Source organism: Sorghum bicolor, chromosome 4 (assembly GCF_000003195.3).
Source record: "Sorghum bicolor cultivar BTx623 chromosome 4, Sorghum_bicolor_NCBIv3, whole genome shotgun sequence".
In the NCBI taxonomy this organism is placed as follows: Eukaryota; Viridiplantae; Streptophyta; class Magnoliopsida; order Poales; family Poaceae; genus Sorghum; species Sorghum bicolor.
Window position 1 is genome coordinate 67,860,525 of NC_012873.2, and position 14,551 is coordinate 67,875,075.

At 41.5% G+C, this 14,551-nt stretch overlaps 1 protein-coding gene and 1 long non-coding RNA gene across 2 annotated transcripts; both read left to right on the forward strand.

The window, feature by feature from the left end:
* Nucleotides 5,272–9,476, forward strand: LOC8059698 (sine oculis-binding protein homolog). The gene is made up of 4 exons (XM_002453017.2): nt 5,272–5,432; nt 5,669–5,743; nt 5,876–6,086; nt 7,915–9,476. Exons 3-4 carry the CDS (start codon nt 5,976–5,978, stop codon nt 9,091–9,093), a joined length of 1,290 nt encoding a protein of 429 aa, XP_002453062.1. The 5' UTR covers nt 5,272–5,432; nt 5,669–5,743; nt 5,876–5,975; the 3' UTR covers nt 9,094–9,476.
* Nucleotides 13,067–13,944, forward strand: LOC110434449. Its single transcript, XR_002451953.1, has 3 exons — nt 13,067–13,229; nt 13,376–13,525; nt 13,855–13,944. It is a non-coding gene; the product is annotated as an uncharacterized LOC110434449 (long non-coding RNA).

Sequence of the window (14,551 nt, forward strand, 5' to 3'; positions counted from 1 at the left end):
TGAGGTGGTGATAGCTGGGGTAGCATAGCATATGACTGTTCTCACTAATTTAATTTTAGGCCTTGTTTAGTTCCCTAAAAATTTTACAAAATTTTTCAGATTCTCCGTCACATCGAATCTTTAGACGTATGCATGGAGTATTAAATATAGATGAAAAATAAAAACTAATTGCACAGTTTGGTCGGAATTGACGAGAGAATCTTTTGAGCCTAGTTAGTCCATAAATGAATAATATTTGTCAAATACAAACGAAAGTGCTACTATTCATATTTTGCAAAATTTTTTGAAGTAAACAAGGCCTTATATTATATATATCGGCGTTGTTGGCTTGTGGACTTGTGGCCCTTGGCTCGCACAAAAGGTCATCTCGGCCTGCGTCAGCTTATTTCTAGATAGCTTGTGAATAAGCAAAGATGTTGATCATCAGATGTACTATGTGCCTATGGAAATATATGATACAACCATACCCTACATGATTGTATTTTTGAACGACGGGTCAGCAGAGGAGGCCTCTATTTATTTATTTATTAGTAAATTTGTCGGTGCGTTGTAACGGAGTTACGTAGGTATCTGAACTACTTGTGGCTTAGACATTCATGCAATGATCGCGTCATTTGCTTCAATTTGTATTGAAGGATGCGTGCAATAAATAGCCACGATCGAAAGCATGATGATATCTAGGCTCTGTTTGGTTCCACCAACTAAATTTTAGCTAGCTAAACTTTAGTCACTTTAGTAGCTAAAGTTCCAAACACATTGACTAAAAAGAGCTAAAATAGTTTAGTTCCATTAATCACCCAAGAGTAGCTAAAATAATTTTAGCTAGCTAAAATTTAGTTGGTGGAACCAAACAGGGCCCTAGTGTTGGGAGAGGCGAGCGGGCGAGCTGCCAATCGGGTCGGGGTTGAGCAAGTGGGCTTTGTGGTTGGATCAAAATAGGATAGATCAGACCCAAAAAAATTGTAAAGAGATTATGGTTTTTTGCGATTTTAGGACGCAAGAACAGAGTAGTCGCTCGCGGACGCAATCCGCGCGGCTCGGCTGGCTGGTAGCATGCTCGCGGGCGAGCACCTAGACGCGGAGACTATATGTGTGTGCGTATATTTAAGTCGAGAATAAAAGAGATCCGGAGCAAATGTTGTAATCAGGCTGCATACGGATGAACGTTGATGATTGTGTCGTACGAAACAAATGTGGCAAGATTATTGTTCGCTTGAGCTTATCAGCGGAATATTCAGCAGTGTTTTTCTCTCACAACAAATCAGTCAACAGTATTTTCTGTCATAACTTATCAACCAAACGAAGAGAGGCATAATATCAAGTCTTTTTGGCTTATCAGCAGTTTTTTTGGTATTTGGTATATGTATAAAATAGAGAGGTATAAATTATATTATATTCCTTTTATATTTGATTAGAATTCCTATTTCAAATTTAGGAATTAGAGATATTTATTTAGTTTAGGATTTCTAGCTATCCATATATTACCTTAAGACAGTGTATATATTTAAATTGGACTCCGTATCATCTTTAAACGTGAGTTGTTGCACCATATGAGCACGAATCTAATATGTTTTGGAATCGAACTCTATCTCACGCCGGACAAGATCCATTTTAACTCGTGTGAGCATGAGTTATATATATATATATATATATATATATATATATATATATATATATATATATATATATATATATATATATATATATAAAAGTCTGAATAGAAAAAACTCTTTATTGTTCGGTAGTTAAAAAAAACGGACCAAACAAATGGATGGATGAAAAAAGAGTGTAAAGTTTTACCTCTTTATTATTAAGGTATAGATATAGATAAATATATAATATGTATAAATTTAAACATCTCCAAGAGTAAGCTCACTCGCTAAATCATCATTTGGATTAGAAAGAGTTATTTATGTAAAGATCACTATTTATATCTTTTCACTCTCTAATATTCTTTTCTATATATCTTGTATTCTTGTGTGCACCATAGAGAGTCATTGTCGTTTCTTTTATCTTTGGCTAACAAGAAATCCAAAATAGAAGATGACTTGGATAACCAAATAAAAAATTTTAAAAATATAACTCTTTTGAAAAAAGATTTACCGTGACCTTTTGAAAACACCCTCCGAGGCGGGCAGGAATTCTAACCGCCTCGGTTAATGCCAGGCATTAACCGAGGTGGTCATTTTCTATTAACCGAGGCGGTTACAATAACTGTCTAGCAAAATATATTAACTGAGGCGGGCACCCTTTAAATACCTGCCTTGGTTAATATATATTAACCGAGGCGATCATTCTAACGTAACCGCCTCGGTTAATCATTAACTGAGGTGCGCATTTTATCCATAACCGCCTCGGTTAATCAGGCTCAGCCAAAGCCCAATTGAAGCCCACCACCATATCAGACTATATATACAACACCTAAACCCTAACTCACCTCATCCACACTCCCTCAGCTCCCTCAGCCTGTGCGGCGCCTCTCTCCCTCTCGCAACCTCTTCTTCTCCCACCGACGCCCACCTCTTTTCTCCCTCCCTTCTTCCCTTCCCGTCCACCTCTCTCCCTTCCTCTTACCCTTCGTGGCCACCTCATCCCTCCCTCTCTCTCACGAGGAGGAGGCACTCCTCTGGCGTGGATGAGCAGCACCCCTCCTGGCCTTGGGCGAGCAGCACCACCTCAAGGCTCACGAATCTCCTGGCCTAGGCGAGCAGCACCCCTCCGGTGGACTCAAGCTGCGCGGGGCCTGACCATCTCCACCGCCTTCGACGACGACGACCAAGCGGATATGGCGGATCTCCACCGCCTTCGACCATCCCCACCCCAACAGCGGCGTCACTACTCCTCCCTCACCCTAGCACCGCAAATCTGGCGGATCCACCCTCAGGGCTCACGGATCTAGCGGATCCAGCCTCAAGGCTGGTGGATCTGCCAAGCTCACCGGCAAGAACGCTAGATCCGGCCTCGACGAATGGAGGAACGACAGCGGCGCGGGCGTGGATCCAGCGGCAGTGGTGGGGTCGCGTGGATGGGTTTGCCGGGCCCATGGATGGGCTTAGTGGGCTTATCCACGGGGTTTTTCTTTTTTTTTGTTATTTTTGTTTGATTTACCGAGGCGGGCAACAAACCGCCTCGGAAAAGGCCATATTAACCGTGACCTTTTATCCGAGGCGGTTGCAAAAACCGCCTGGGTTAAGAGATTTTGCCCGCCTCGGTAAACAAATATTGTAGTAGTGAATCCAAAATAGATGATGACTCCGATAACCAAATAAAAAAAATTAAAAATATTTTTTTATCAAAATCGCTATTCCCAGTAATTAGAAACGATATAATATGAAGACTAGCTCCTAAAGCGTAGCAAAAAAAAGGAAAAAAAAACAAGGCTCTTAAGCCCAAGAAAAGGATCTCCATCCCCTACATGGTTGTATTAACAGACAGGACTAAACATCTCCATCCCAATACAATCAACAGTCGTGTTTTGTTTTTCTTTGTGCTTATTAATCTGCTAGTGGCACGGTGGTTATGATCCTCCAATTAGCAGAGGCCAGCTACTCATCATAACAAATAAGACAGATTAGAGAGAGAAAAAAAGCAGGCAAGGCCGTGCTGCTTCATTAAACTAGCTACTAGTAGTTGGAGAGCTCATATCCCGTAGTATTTCATAGTAGTTCGATTAGGCTTTGTTTAGTTTAAATTTTTTTTCAAGATTTCTTATCACATTAAATCTTTGGACATATCCATAGAACATTAGATATAGATAAAAAAATAACTAATTATATAGTTTGTTTGTAATCTGTGAGACAGATTTTTTGAGACTAGTTAATTTATAGATAGACAATAATTGTCAAATGCAAATGAAAGTAATACTACAGTAACCAAACTCAAAAAAAAATCGAACTAAACAAGGCCTTAACTGCCGAGGTTATGCATGTGGGCATGTGGGTGGTTGTGGACTTGTGGTGGACTGGTGGTGTTGGTGCGGGGTCATCTCCTTCACACACACAGGCTGACAGGCAGGTTCAGCTCATTCTCATTTCTCAGCATCAGCGGCGGGCGATGCTGATGGCAACAAGCAACCGAACCAACTACTCACTCCATCGCAAATTACAAGAGTCACAACATCTTAAGTTTGATCAAATTTATATGATAACATAATAACATTTATGATATCAACTAAGTATCATTAAGTTTTCATTAGTTATATTTTCATAGTAATATCTATTTAATGTTATAAATATTTTTATTTTTTTTTATAATAGTAGTCAAACTTAAGATGCTTTACTAAAGATTCTTGAAATGATTTATAAATTGAGATGAAGGGAGTACGTATATACAGACCCAAACAGAATGCTGCTAAGCTCAAGGGGTCAGGCCAGGCCTGCACGATTTGAACCGATTTTTCTTTCAAGGGGAGACAAGGTGGACAGTATTTATCCTCCACAAATGAGTACTAATAGAGGAAGAGCAAAACTAGGAGACCATTCCTTATTTGTCATCAAGAGTTAAGAGTGGTATTCTATTTGCCACTCAGAAAATGCTCTCCATTCCTTGTAAGGAAGAGTCAGGAGCCCGAATTTGGTTAAACCGACGGTGATGAAATTATACTGAATAGACAAGGGTGCTTTGGGTGTTATGAAAAAAATGACATCTTATGCTTTATGGTCTCAAACCAAACAAGCAGTGATGGTAGTTAGGAGGTAGTAGCAGATAAGAAAGAGAAGGGATTCAATAGCAAAATGACACCGATTTAACTTCTAATGGCAAATAAGAAACTTTCTCCAAATGTACCTCTAATTTAAGGGCTAGCCTAAATTAACCAAAAAAGGGACAATTATCACTACATCGTTGAACACGTAAAGGACAAACACACAGAAACAAACCATTTAAGTAGCATAGCCTATTCATGACATATACCCTAATAGCTAGAATAGAACTATTTGAGTAGCATAACCTATCGACGATATATACCATTACAGCTAGAATAGAACTATCCATGATCATAGAAAATGGTCTAAACTAGCACATGCATTAAGATAAATACTCAATAAAGTCGGCTCCACACTTCAAATACATACAATTTTGTTTTTGTTGTTATTATTGTTGTTGTTATTATTATTATTATTACTATTATTATTATTATTATTATTTATTTATTTATTTATTTGAGCTCAATGAAGTCTGCTCCACACTCAGGGCCCAAATGGTCTGCCCGGCCCGGATCTGTCTATAGTCCTGTAGGCTGCCTCTTTTTTTTTGTTTTGTTTTTTTTTTCCTCTCCCTTTTTCCATTCCATCACCCCAGCGTGCGCGCTGCACTCTCTCCCTACCCTGTTCTCTCTCGTGGCGACGGCGACGACTGGGCGGCCGTCGCTGCCGCCCTACGCGCCAGGCGCCAAGGTCTTCTTCGGCCCCTTCGTCGGCGACGAGCACCACCAGGTACGCCCACCCCTTGGCCTTCCCTTCCTGCTGTGCGAAACCGACCACGCAAACCCTAACCGACTATTTATATTCGGATCTGATCCAACTACGAGTGTATATGCATGAATTTTGCCTACTAGCTTCGATCGATTTGCAAAAATTATCGGGTGCTGTTCTTCACCGGGTTCTCCCCTGTGCGCGGGGACCCTACCGATCGGAATTCTGCTAACTCCGTTCCTCCATGGCTCGATTAGGTTCCTCGTCTCCGGCGCGCAGTGCAAAGCGGATCGATCTCAGTTCAGCACGGACCTTACGACTTGACACCCAAGGTATGGAATTTCGGGGGGTTGCGTCTGTAATCCATTTTCCCGGTGCCTTTCCTTTGACTAAAGCACGAGTTCCCAACCTTGCTGGCTGATTCAATCTCTTTGGTTTTGTGGACGGTGGTGATCGGACTCCAGGGCTGGATCATGTTTCTTCAAGTGTAAGAGCTTGGATCTCGTAGGTCTGGTTCAGTCCCTGGACTGGGAAGAACCGTGCTTGCTCCTTGCCGCTGCAATCATGCAGAGCGGGGGCGAGATGAGGCCTGTGCACAACAGCGTCGATACAGTGAACGCTGCTGCTGTTGCCATCGTCACCGCGGAGAGCCGCACACAGCCTCCTGCAGAACCGGTTCGTGCTTACATACCTTATCACCACATTTTTTTTATTGACGTTAGAAGCTAGTGATGTCCTGCATGGCTTTTAGTTGGATGGCTTGTGTGTAGCTTCCTTTAATGATTGCGTAGCTGAATCAGCTTTGTACGTGCCGAGTTTGCGGTGTAACGGTTATGCTTAATCATCAGTGGCTGCTTGTTGTTATATGCATGGCAACAAAAATTACGTCTCGTGTCATGGAGCGTTTCTTGCATGTACTTCGGTAGGTATTTGATGTTATTATTGGAGTTAGTAACGGAAGTATGTTGTCGTGTAGTCAGGCTTTCTAGGTTTTGGTTATCAATAAGTTTGTCAGGTATTTAGAGTGTAGATAGAAGACTTAGATGCATGGATTTTCCATTCAATGGTATTGCACTTTAGTTTATTTTAGTTTTATACATAGAGTGCAACAGTAATTAGTGGAAAGTTGTAATTTTGGGACTGTGTCAGTGTTCGAAACTACATGCTTATGTCACTGATTGAGTGGTTAGTCTTTTTTTTCTCCATAAATATATTTTCCATAGGTTTTTGGTGTTACAAAGGGAAATGAATGTTTACAGAACTTGGCAAGTGAAAAGAATAGAAGAAAGCATCTGTTTTGTTCTTGCATTCTCCACTTTGCTCTGGGGGGTTGGGGATATTGCTCAGTTGGTAGATCCTGCACTTGCAACTGGGTTGCTGTGATTTATGGGTTTGGCTGTATTTTCCAGGCTGTGGACCTGATGATTCTTGCTAGAACCAGAAAGTTTTTCTTATCTTTGGTGGTATAGATGCAGCTGTAGAATGTTGATGTTGGTCTATTCATTTGTATATCCGCTTTTAGTATCCATGAAGGAAAAAAAATGTGGGCTATACCCTTCGCCTAGTTAGGTTTGTTAATTTTCTTTTGCTATACTATTTTGGAAGTGCATGCTCTGTTTTTTCATCAAGAAACTTTATAGGAACTAGAAAGCATTACATTTTTTGTGGAACTTCGACACATGCTCTGTTTTTTCATCAAGAAACTTTATAGGATGTGTAGTACATTTGACATGTACACATTGCCTTATTTGTACCTCTTCTGTTTCAAAGGCATCCGAGCATACCCAGCTTGCTTTGAGGGTCTAGTACACCTTGTCGCCTTTGGAAACCAATGGTTTGTACAGTCCAGGCACTGAGAGTATGGCATGAAAAAGGCATTGTTAATAGCAAGAGATTGCCTCAGAAAAGAAAGGGGGGTAGTTGAAATGGTCAAATTGATTTATTCATTGGACTACATGGGACAAGAAGATGCTTTCTTTGCTGGCGATATGCCACCAGCTGTTTGTTTCTATTTTTAAATCCCAACTTTAGGTACTATTGTTTACCCGCCCGCCCTCTTTCAGCTTGATTGTTTTTTAGGGCATGTGATTCAAACCCATGATTGTTGCTCTCCAGAGTTCTTGAACGGTACCTTGCAGAACTGGCTATCATTTTGTGGATTATACATTGTAAACATTAGAGTTTATCTTATAATTTTAGCCTGTGTTCTTTCTTCATCCACTGCAAATAACTCTGGTGTGTTCTTTTTAGCTGTGGTGATTTCATTTGCCTTTTCTTTTAATGTTGGGTGCAGCAAAATAGCACACAGACATTTGATTGATTCGCTGAGATATTTTGTCTGATTGGACAAGTCGTGCTGCAATCTGATTGATGATTACATTACACATAGATCTTTTATTCTCTCATTCATATGCAGTGCAGAGTCATCTCATTCTGATTCTTGATTTCATATCATCACCAAGTTATGCTTCTTTCTGTGTTAACTGCTCCTTTTTGTTTGCAGAGAAGGAAATGGGCTGATCGGTTGAGTGCGTACTTCTGCTTTGGATCCCAGAAGAATGGCCGGCGGATGCGTGTCAACCATGCTGCACTTGTCCCAGAACCTGCACCTCAAAGGACAGATGCACCTGTAGCAGAAATTCCGAACCACCCACCGCCTCCTGTGTTCCCCTTTGTGGCACCTCCATCCTCTCCTGCTTCTTTCCTTCAATCAGAACCCACATCAATCGTACAATCACCAAGGGTTGGAGCTCCACCTTTTTCGCCCCTCTCACCAAATTCCCAATCCCCCGCGGGGACGCCATCCATCTTTGCTATTGGGCCATATGCACATGAGACACAACTAGTTTCACCTCCAGTGTTCTCGGCCTTCACAACTGAACCATCAACTGCCCCTTTCACTCCTCCTCCGGAGTCTGTTCATCTGACGACCCCTTCCTCTCCGGAGGTTCCATACGCAAAGCTTCTGACCTCGATCAACAACAGCAAGAATGGTGAAACTGGTGATCTTCAGTCATATCCAAACTACCCAGACAGCCCAATTGGTCGCCTGATATCTCCAAGCTCGGGTTGTTCTGGCACTTCCTCCCCATTCCCTGACCCTGAGATGCTGGCTTCCTCACGCAGCGCTTTACACTCGTTCCCAGTTCGTGAGCCACCTAAGATATTGGATGGTGAGGGCGTTGCAACACAGAAGTTGATACCTCGCCATATGCGCAATGGTGGGTCCCTCTTGGATGGCCACATCACAGCAGCTGTACCAGTTGTTGACTTCTCTGCCCGACTTCAACCCAATGAGCATGCTATGGATCATCGGGTATCGTTTGAGCTGACTGTCGAAGATGTCGCACGCTGCCTAGAGAAGAAGACTGCAATTTCTGGGGATTCCAGCACGGCATCTTTCCACCTTGCGCCTACCAGCAATGGTGATCACCACAGAGAATCTAATGAGGCAAGGGCAGGGCTATACGTTGACGAAACATACCATGACTTGCCTGAGAAAGCAAGGCGGTCCCTATCCCTGCGCCTGGCCAAAGACTTCAACTTCAACAACGTCGACGTTGCTAATGTGGAGCCAAGCGTGGGATCTGACTGGTGGGCGAATGAGAAAGTTGCTGGGATGACATCTGAGCCAAAAAAGAACTGGTCCTTCCACCCGGTGGCTCAGCCTGGGGTGAGCTAACCTTTGCACTGACCATAATAATCTTTTACAGGATGAATCAATTAGCTTCTTTTACTTCTGCTTGAGTGCTCGATTCAGCAGGTATGACTGTGGGGGGGATGCCAACTTGTGCTAAACATGCAGTTAGTGGTAATTCTAAATTTAGATAGTATAAGTAATCGGATGTCCGTCTAATATCGTCATGGGATACTAAAGGTTTATTCTGGGGGGTGTTTGGATGTAACAAACCGCAAACTCTTTGGTTTAGGGTCGGTCGGAACTGTCTGTGTGTCTCTTGTATCCTGTGTATGTACTGACTTGTCGTCCTGATACCGGTGCTGTGTTGTGTATGTACATAATAAAGTGGTTTTAAGTTAAAAGGGTACAACTCTTTCCTTTGATAAGTTGCCAGATGTCTGTGATCGTTACCCTCCGCGCCCGTAATCTGCCCTGCTGCACCGTTGGTAGCAAATCAAATTTGTTGGTGCTCCCTCCTTTCAAAATCTATTCTACATTATAAGACATTTTATTATTTGTAGATACATAAGTTCTGCTATATGCATCTAAATATGCAATTATGTCTAGATATATAGTAAAATCAATGCATTTAGAAAAGCAAAAGTAAAAGCGTCTTATAATTTGAACTGGATGGAGTACTATTCATCTGCCAGCGCTACTTTTCAGCTATAAAAAAATGTTTTTTTTTTCTTATAACAAATCAGCATTTTTAGTCACGAAACATTGTTTTTCTTTTACAATAAATTAGTATCAAAATAAGGTAGCCGAACAGTATCTGTTCATTTTCTATTACGATTTGCGAATCAAAGGTGAAGTGAGAAGAATGGTGGGGATTTTGCATCCGTACCAGAGATTACAGGGTCCCCACCCACGGTGGACAGAGCTGAAGGTGGTTCTATATAAAAAATCTCAAGATGACAGGGGAGAGTTTGAGTACGTATTTTGGCCAGGCCTGACGGGCAATAATTGCTTTTGCTGCAAAAATATCATGGCGGGATTGGCCATCAGTTTTGATTACCGTCGACGAGATGACACGCACCCATCTTGTCTAGTTCATACGTAGTACATACAATTCATTCATTCCGAAACCCTAATGATATACGCTACCAGCTTTAGCAATAACCAAGAAAGAAATGTGCAGCTAATGAACTTGCCCGCCAAGTGCCAAACCTCTACAAGATAAAAGATTAGGCTGGCGTAACAATATACGTACAGTTCCTCAACAGCTATGGCTATCGAGACATATAATTTTGTTTTCACACACCAGGCTCCTGATTGTACGTAATACACGAAGAATACTGAAGAAATCACGAAATTGGTCAATCAAATTAAAAATAAAAAAGCTGGGCGTAATTAGGGGGGACATGAGATAGGATTTGGAGTGTGGATAATGATGAGCTAGCTAGACAGGTTGGAGCCTAGGACGGATCCGTCACCAACCCCGTCCCCTCCCATTTCCTAATCAATTAATAATTTAAGCTACTGGCCGGCCTCTTCTTCCCATCAGCCGCCGTCGCCTCACCGCCGGTGCGTGCATCACACCTCTCCGTCGCCAGGCCCGGCGACCGGCCTGGTTAGACGTTGTTTCTTCTTCTTTGTTGTCGTGGATCAATCATTGTGTGCCGTGCCGATGGATGTCAATTAGCAGCTCAGCTGGATTGGTCATTGAACTGAGCGTGCATGATGCGTGCAAGTGCAGCCAAACTGACGATCGAGTGGCTCACCGGGCACCAGCGATCAACTTCCTATCCCATGTCAGGTTGTCACACACACACCGGCCTATAGATACGTACATCCATACAGTCTTCTCTCCAATTATTAGTGATACGAGCACGACATCATCCCTCTAGTGTGTATGGTGTACGATCGTCTCTACCAGGTCAAAGTATACATTTCAGATACCGTATATACATTAGCTACAGCTCAATTTATTAACCGCGTCGTCTTTGATTTTGGTACCGTTTACATATCATGTTCTAAAGAAAAAACACTCCACGTGAAGCCCAATTTGGTCCCTCAGTTATCAAAGTAACCGCTTCAGTTCTCTATAAAAGTTTGGCCTTGTTTAGGCCCTGTTTAGATTAGAAATGAAAATTTTTTGGGTGTCACATTAGATATGTCGGGAGGGGTTTTTAGAAACTAATAAAAAAACAAATTACAGAAACTGCAAGACAAATCTATTAAGTATAATTAATCTATCATTAGTACATGTGGGTTACTGTAGCACTTAAGGCTAATCATGGAGTAACTAGGCTTAAAAGATTCGTCTCGTGATTTTCAACCAAACTGTGTGTCACACCCATATTTTAAGAACAAAATAGGATGTATAAAAGACTCATATGTGGCCCAAAAAGAGTCGCACACATAAGTAGACAAATCTCAAATGTACCGTTACAGTGTTTATTACATAACGAAACATAGTAAATCACATAGTCTCATACAAAGATAATAGCATAAAGTAAACAACGCTCTCGACGGAAGCTCCACACAGGGACACCGTTGACTGGTTGACTCCAAACCTAGTACTCATAACGGTAATCCTTATTCCAGTCATCTTCATTGTCATATCCTGAGGTGTTGGGAAATCGCAAGAGTGAGCACATATCGTACTCAACAAGTATAACCAGGGGTTCATGAGGCTCAAATAGCTGACACTGGTTTGACTGCATTTAGCTTTTAATAGTGGATAGCATATTCATAATTAAGTAGCAAATGTCAAGGTAACATAAATAATCCATTAATCACATGATCAAGTGTAAGCATAATTAATTCTTAGCATAAACGATAATCAAATGGACATAACAACTTAATAAGCTCATCGTCGGCGCAGCAAGAACCCCCAAGGCCGCTCATAACCGTGAGCACGGCTAGTATACCAGTTTTACACTCTGCAGAGGTTGTACATCTTTACCCATGAGTCATGATTTACCCTTTCGTCCGAGGTGATCAGCCTCTTAACCCACTTCCAAGGAAGGTCGGCAGGGATCACTATGAAGCCTTTCAAAAGTTCGTCTAACATGTTAGGGCCGCAAGGTTTCCTTTGCGCGCAGATATAGAGCCCCCCTTCCGATGGCACAATGACTCGCAGCCTATACACATACAGACAGAGGCCACACTATACCCAAAACGGTTCAGCCCCTCCGCCCTTTCGGGTAACCTCTAACAAGCTAGAAAAGGGCTTCATACTGAGCTAAAGCCAGAGCCATTATAGCCCTCATGGTTGCACTGTTGTCCCGGTGATCACTTACAGACAAGATCTCATATAGTTATTTGTCATCTTTTAACGTTCATTGAATAGCTATTAATCATCTTAAAATTCGCATCTTTTGAAATAGGGCTAAAATAATTTAATTATGTATTTTTGCGCTCATGAAAACATAGGAAAATAATTTTTTTCATCAAATTAAAATTTATCATAGGGTTTAGCAACATTGTTATGTATACATGCTGGTGCATAAGATTTGATGCAATGTTGCTTGTTTCCCGTTGTGTGTTGATAGTGAGAAAAGAATTTAAAAATGCGTTTAGTAGGTCGGTCTTTCTTCTTCGGCACACATTTATCTTTTTCTACCATCAAATTCCTTGTCTCTCAGCTCAAGATTTCATTCAGAGTCTCTTAGAATCTTTTCATTCAATCCTAAGTCTTTCCTTTCAATTTCTCGTCCATCAAGCAATCTCTATAAACTTCTCGTGAATTTTTCCGACCTTTTTTTTTGTGAGCATAATCTAATTTTTAGATGTCTCTACATGAGCTCAAAATACTTTAGTTGGGCTCCTCACGTTCTAAAGTGCCTCTAAGAATTTTCCTCAAATTTTGAAAGCCTTCGGAGTACTTTTCGGGACTTAAAAATCAAATTTAGACTTTACTGGAATTATTTTAATTTCAAAAATAATAAAATATCTCTTTTTAATGCTCACTGTCCATATAAAATAATTCTTGTAAATCTTAAAGAGCCAAACACGAGATTGAAAATAATATTAGGGTTTTATCCTCTACGCGCCGCCATCCAAGATCAATCTGTCGCTTATAAATTTCTGTTGGTGCCATCAATTGGCGACTCGACGTCTGCCAGGTCTGGAGTTCGAGACGGAGTTCCGCATCATCCAAATCGAAGGCCACTTGTATCGAGTTGAAATTGGTGCGTTTGTCCTGAAAACCAATGAACACGCCGTTCCCAGCAGCACATGCCAGATTGCCAGGCGGGGCAAAGAATCACTGCCGCCTGCTGCATTACTTTTTCATCCGTAAGGAATTTGGATTTCTTTTTTACGGTTTTGCACATAGATCGAGGGCTTCAAGTTGCAGATCGTGTGTTCCTGTGCATGGGTGGAGATTTGGTGAATTTTGTTACACGAGCCTCTTCCCTCCTACACGATGTAGCAGCAGCTGCTCCATGGCTGCAAGGCCATGTTCGGGAAGAACTTTACAGCAAAGGTAGAAGATGCAGTTATTTACAGTTTAGCCACTTCTCGTTTAATCCCCTGTCCGATTCGAGTAGTTCAAGTTGCGTTAGATTTATAACCATGAAAAATTCATGTTAATAATAATGTTTCACATGTCACGTATTTATTAAATAAAATATTATATTTCTTAATGTAGATGCAACTAGTTTTATAATTAAAATCAACTTAGTGTTTTCACACCAGATCATTTATAAACTTTTTATATTATTTTTACATGTTTGGTGTACTGTTCTAATTGTAGCCTTGTTTGCTCCGTGTATGTTTTCTTCGATTGTTTGTGTGATCGATGATCGAGATTAGACGATGAGCAATCCTTGGTGAATCAGAGTGCTTCAGTGATCAAGATCAGAGCCTTGGACAACCAGTAAGACCAGCAAGATCAGCAAGAGCATATGGATCAAGGCAAGTATAACTTGGGATCATCCTTGTTATCTATTCACTTATAACTACATATATTTCATATGCATGCTATCAACTTGTCGACCTTAGCAAAATCATAGATGATTGTTACCTGGATTCCTTGTTACCTACTTGATATGCATTTGGTGTAGATGTGCTAGTGCTCGATATAATCCATGATCTTGTAAGATGATTAATAGCTATGCAATGAACGTTAAAAGATGACAAATAACTATATGAGATCTTGTCTGTAAGTGATCACCGGGACAACAGTGCAACTATGAGAGCCATAATGGCTCTGGCTTTAGCTCAGTATGAAGCCCTTTTCTAGCTTGTTAGAGGTTACCCGAAAGGGCGGAGGGGCTGAACCGTTTTGGGTATAGTGTGGCCTCTGTCTGTATGTGTATAGGCTGCGAGTCATTGTGCCATCGGAAGGGGGGCTCTATATCTGCGCGCAAAGGAAACCTTGCGGCCCTAACATGTTAGACGAACTTTTGAAAGGCTTCATAGTGATCCCTGCCGACCTTCCTTGGAAGTGGGTTAAGAGGCTGATCACCTCGGACGAAAGGGTAAATCATGACTCATGGGTAAAGATGTA